The sequence below is a fragment of the Empidonax traillii genome, unplaced genomic scaffold (genome assembly GCF_003031625.1).
Source record: "Empidonax traillii isolate 1590-97213 ecotype Southwest subspecies unplaced genomic scaffold, ASM303162v1 scaffold1172:size163604, whole genome shotgun sequence".
Taxonomy (NCBI): Eukaryota; Metazoa; Chordata; class Aves; order Passeriformes; family Tyrannidae; genus Empidonax; species Empidonax traillii.
Window position 1 is genome coordinate 4955 of NW_020956365.1, and position 5627 is coordinate 10581.

The following is a 5627-nucleotide window of genomic DNA, read 5'->3' on the forward strand; positions in this document are numbered from 1 at the left end:
TGGACCTGTTCTAGGGTAAATTGTGGTCGGGGTAGGGAAGCACAAGCTTTGGGAAGCTGTGCCTGAAAGCATCCAGGCAGGTCAAAGCAAGGTCACTCCACATGTCCCAGGAAATGATGCAAAACTAATCCAGATTTGCTGGTGGAAGGAGCTGTTTACATAAGTATTTAAAAACAGATTAGGGCTAACCTGACACTAGATTACTGGGAGCAGTGTAAACACGGCTGAAAGGCAGTAAACAGAGCTTGGCCTTTTGTACTCCCGGAGGAGAGAATCTGTCACCAGGACCAGGGTCCTGGCTCAGGTGATGGGTATGGCTTTCACAGGCTGAACAGATTACCTGAGGTACCACTAAATGGGACTTTGTCTGGGGCTGGATCTCTCACATCCTATAATTGTATGCTAATTTCTTTTAATGGCACACAGAGGGACTTGTTTGTAGTCCTTGTTCTCCTGTAACTCGAGAGCACCCAGAAAGCTTTTGATAGTTCTTTGATATATCAGGAGGCAAAGGTGCTTCGAAGGATTGGTTTGGTGGTTTGAATTTTGGAAAAACAGAGGAACCATCCGTATGTCTTTGGAAACACTGCTGAACTTGGAGAAGGACAAAGCACCCCTGTTTGGTTACTTCTGCTCTGAGATACAGAAATTGGGTGTGTTTTGTGCAGTGTATTTTTCCAGCCCAACCTTAGGGTGGAACCAGGCTGTCTGTTGTGTCTTTGGTCTTTGTGGCAGTGAGGGGCTCTTGCACTGAGCTCTTGCCAGCCCAGACTTTTTTAAGACCTGCTGGCTGTTGTGATCTTACAACCCCTGTGGGCACGGCATCCATCCAGGAGGATCTTGGGCACTGCAGTAGCACGACTCAGTAACATTGGTGGGCAACACAAATTGCTGCTGCAAACACAAGGTATGGGTGAGCCTCTTCCGTGAGGGCATTCTTGCCAAAAATTCGCGGGGGGAAGTAACTTCCTTGTCGGTTAAGCACCGTTCGCTGCAGCGCCAGCTGAGAGTGACCTGTCTCCTTCCCTAGGGAAGAAAAGGAGCTCTGGATACGTGCGAAGTACGAGCAGAAGCTCTTCCTTGCCCCGCTGCAGTGCCTGGAGCTTTCCCTGGGCCAGCATCTCCTGAGGGCCACGGCCGAGGAGGACCTGCGGGCGGTCATCCTGCTGCTGGCCCACGGCACCCGGGAGGAGGTGAACGAGACCTGCGGAGACGGCGACGGGCGCACGGCCCTGCACCTGGCCTGCCGGAAAGGGAACGTGGTGTTGGTGCAGCTCCTCATCTGGGTGAGTGCTGGTGGGCAGGGGTGGGCTTTGGCCGCCGTGTCCCTCAGCGGGACACCCCTCGCCTGCCCCTCGGGTCTTCGCAAGGAGGATGTGCTGGCGCGGGGCGTTCCTCACTGCACGCTCCCAAAGGGGGTGGTAGAGTATGTTTGTGACGGTCTCCTTGATGGAAAGGGAAGGAGAGCGTGGGAAATGAGGAAGGAGAGATTCCCTCAGTCGGGAATACCTCTGGGATGGGGATTTTTTTTTTTTCACACGTGAGACCCCCTTCCCACAGCCCCCTTTATGTACCTGGCTCAGTGCTGCCGTGCCCATGATGTCGGGCTGGCGTCCCGCCCGCTCCCTCTCCTCCGTGTCCCCACCCTCCCCGAAATCCCGAATCCATCCCTCCCAAACCTGCCCCACCTTGCTCTGTTGGCGCTGCAGCTTCCAACAGCCCCCCGTGTCCTCCCCGCAGTACGGCGTGGACGTGATGGCGCGCGACGCCCACGGCAACACGGCGCTGGCCTACGCCCGCCAGGCCTCCAGCCAGGAGTGCATCGACGTGCTCCTCCAGTACGGCTGCCCCGACGAGCGCTTCGTCCTCATGGCCACCCCCAACCTGTCCAGGAAGAACAACAACCGCAACAACAGCGGCGGCAGGATGCCCACCATCATCTGAGGAGCCTCCTCCCTCGTGCGCAGTTCGCCGAGTTACCACCCGCAGCCTCGCATCCCTCCATCCCCCGTCACAGCCCCCTCGCTCTGTGAGTCTGGCAAACTCTCCTTTGCCCTTTTTTCCCCTTCGGCACGCGCTCCCACCCGCCTCCAACGCCCCGTCCCGTCCGGCAGGCGGAGAGCGCGAGGGGGATGAGGAGGAGCCCGAGGGGCTGCCGGGGAGGCCGTCGTCGTTTCGGTGACAGCTGCGGGGAAGGATGGGGACGGACGAGCGGGCGAGGGCGCGTGGGTTGAGCGGGGACGCGCGGCCGCCCCGGCGCAGGGACACGCGGCCTGCTGGCGTGAGGGAAGGGCGGAGGGAGAGGCGAGCGAGAGGAGGAGGAAGGAAGGAAGGAAGGAAAGGAAGGAAGGAGAAGCCCGGTGACTTTCCGTGACTGACAGTTAAGCACATCAGTACATTTCACCTCTGCCGAGCGCCGCGCCTGGATTCCATTCTCTTCTCTGAAGAGCTTGACGGCATAAATCAGAAGCAAGCACAGAGTTTGTCAGGTTTGAAGCTCCTATGATGGTATGTGTCAAATCAGTTGTAGCTAATCTGTCCGGGGAGAATACTGGCTTCATTACACTTGTATAGTTGAGTTCTTCCAGCATTACCGCTGTTTAATAGAACATGATTAGTCATCACGGAGAAAAAAGCATATTAGCTGAGGAGGTAGTTACATGGCACGCTTCGGTGATTGCTTGGATGTGATTGCAATATTCTTAGAAGCATCATATTATCTCAGACATGTTCTTTCAAGCCCTTGGAGCCCTCCTTTCTAAATTCACTGTCATAATTTAGTATCTGTTTAATTTTTCAGTCCAAAGAGAGGAAATGAGTTGCTGAGTGTTATTTGACTGCAGTCTCCTTGGTGTAAAAACAAAATGGAAAAAATAAATAAGAGTAACTCCGAAACACAAAAAAGGAATAATGAATAGCGCTATGGAAAAAAACATTTCAAGTACATTTAGTGAAATTAATAAACGCATTAAAGGCTAATATTTTTTTTTTTTCCTCAGCCAGCAGAAATAGGTTCTGTCATTTTGCCAAGGTACATTGTGTTGAGTTTTTGGTCACTCCTGTGATGCATTGCCTAACTTATACAGATTTTTGTATTGTGTCTCTAGATTCTATGTATGTAAAATCTATTTGAATTTAAAAAACAAAACAAAACAAAAAAAACATAAATATACATTGGATCCTTTTTGTACAGAAAATGACATCTCTGTTAATTTATAAACTGTAATGGATGTGAACTAAATAACGTGCAACTAGTTAGGATCTCTGGGCCACAGGTCATTATACATCAATAATATTCCCAGCAGTGAACTCTCCTTTCCAAAGCCTGTGAGGAACATATCAGGAGGAGATCAGGGCACGCTTGGCATGGGAAAAAAAAAAAAAAAAAAGTGCGTGAGATCTTTTAAAAAAAGAAGAAGAGGCTGTTTCTTAGCATCGTAAATATATTTTAGTCCAGAAGTCAGGAAGCTTTCACAAGCCAAGACAAAAAGCCCTGCTGTGGCTGGGGGGGGGAAGATCAGGTTTGATTAAGCTCAGAACTGATAGCCTTCAGCAGGGCACGGCTGAGCTCCACTCCCAACCTGGCTGCTTTTGGCGAGAAAAACGGCTTGTGAAAGTAGCCCGGACAGTTCCTTCGAGTCCCAGGTTTTAATGCTGGACTGGATTATTTTGGTCTTACAGGCAGATCTCAGTTTCTCCTGGGTTTTGTTTTTGGATTTGTTTTTTTTTTTGAAGTGGCATATGGCAGTGTGAAGATGAGGGGAAGGGTGTATCACGGGGAAAGTTGAAAACTCAACTGAATTTTGTGGCAAATGTGAAGGCAGTGAGGTGCACGCAGCATAGTAATTTGCAGATCTACCTGCTCGGATGTCTTTCCCAAGCCTTGGGTGGTGCTCTTCCTTGGGGCTCTGGATTTCACTCAGCACACAATGGGAGGAGCGTGGCAATTGCCAAAGAAACTCCGGGTGGACAAAATGCGAAGGGGAAAAAAATAATAAAAAAAAATGTGATCCGGTTGTCTTAAGGAGAAAAAAAAAAATGAGAAAATTGTGGATTTGATGTAAAATGTTAAGCTGTGGTAGAAAAGCAGGGCTCGAGGTTGGAAGCACAGGAATATCGACCAGCTTTTCCTCTTTGGAGGTGTCCTCCTTTTGTACTTTCTTACTAGATAGACCTTTGACTCTTTTTGGGGAGGGAATCTTCCTTTACCTGGCCTAGGCTGGCTGAGGCAGAGCAAAGGAGACACCGCTGAGTCCCTTCAGGCTGGGATAATTTTAAATATTCTTTTTTCCTTTTTTTTTTTTTTTGTTTTTTAAAAAAAAAACTAAGGAAAGGTGTCTGTTGTAATTGCTGTTTCTCCATAATTCCTGAGCAGCTCCCTGATCTTTGGTACTTAGGGTTGGCCCTCCGGCGACGGAACCACCCGCCCAACGTGCAGCTGACGGGGGGTGCTGTGAGGCCACCGTGTCTTGGTGCTCACGAGCTTTACATCCCTAGGGGGAACCCAGCAGGGATTCGGGAATGGCCATCCCAGAGGTGCTAGAGCTGCCTGCTGTTCCCCTGGGAGCATCACAAGGGCATTTTGTATCCAAAAACACGAGTCCAGCGTTTCAAACCCACGGAAGGCGGATCTGCCGCCGTCGAGTTCTCGGTGCATGTTCCATTTCACTGCTGGGGTTTTTTTTTCTGAACTGCAGTTATTTTCTGTACATAATTTAATGCTCCCTCTTACAAAGCTGAGAGTGATGTTTGGGAAACAAGGGCAACCAGGCTGCCATGCAGATTTTGGGTATATCGGTTACATGCTCCTTTCGTAAAAATTTTCTGAAGGCTACCCTTCAAAAAACACAGAATGTTTTTAAGAAAGGAAATTCCAGTGTATTCCAGGAAAAATCAGATGTCCAGGCTAGCCCACTGACATTGTAATTGAGTGGTAACACGGTTGTTTTTAACCTAAATGTGTTTTTTTCCCCTTGGAGGTGTAAGTGTAGCTATGTTGGAGCGGTGTAGGAATACGTGACGGCTTCCCCGAACACGTGGGGGTCTGCAGGGAGGATTCCTTGTGGTGGATGCAGGGGCAGCAGGAAAACATAGAATACCCTGAGCTGGAAGGGACCAGTGGGGTGAGATCACCCAGCACTGTCTCTCCAGGTCAGGAGACACCTTTGCTGCCCCTGCAGCTGGTGATGCCCCACCACGGGAGGACAGATGAGGGTCTGTGCCCCGCGGGGCATTGGCACAGCGTCCCCCGTTCAAATAGGGTTGTTTGGAAGGCTGGCAGGGGTGCTGTGGCACCTCCTGAGCCAGTGGGACACCTGGCAAGGAAGGGGAGAGGAGAGGAAAGACCTTCCCACTGGAGCCCAGAGCAAGGATGGAGGATCTCCTTGGCCGGATCCCAGCGGGGCTTGGCTTTGGGAGCTCCGTGTGCTGTACAGGGGGTGTGTTTGCACTTTGCAGAGGGTGTTCTCGGAGCCATCCGGGTGTGGAATCAGGCAGTATGTGCAGCACTTGGGGTCCTGCAGGACTTGCCTTTTCTGCTCCTTATCTCACCTTTAGCCCCTCACTGCTTTTCTGGAACCCGCTTGCCAGGCTGTTCACACCCTTTGAGCGCGTCATGAACAAATATT

General features: G+C 50.8%; 1 protein-coding gene across 1 annotated transcript; it reads left to right on the plus strand.

Annotated features, from left to right (window-relative positions):
- Positions 1 to 1013: 1013 nt before the first annotated feature.
- On the plus strand, positions 1014 to 2065 carry LOC114069054 (arf-GAP with GTPase, ANK repeat and PH domain-containing protein 1-like; the record flags this gene model as incomplete). Its single annotated transcript, XM_027905599.1, has 2 exons — positions 1014 to 1286; positions 1741 to 2065. Coding segments are annotated over 2 exons (477 nt in total), but the record flags the coding sequence as incomplete, so codon positions are not given.
- Positions 2066 to 5627: the final 3562 nt, after the last annotated feature.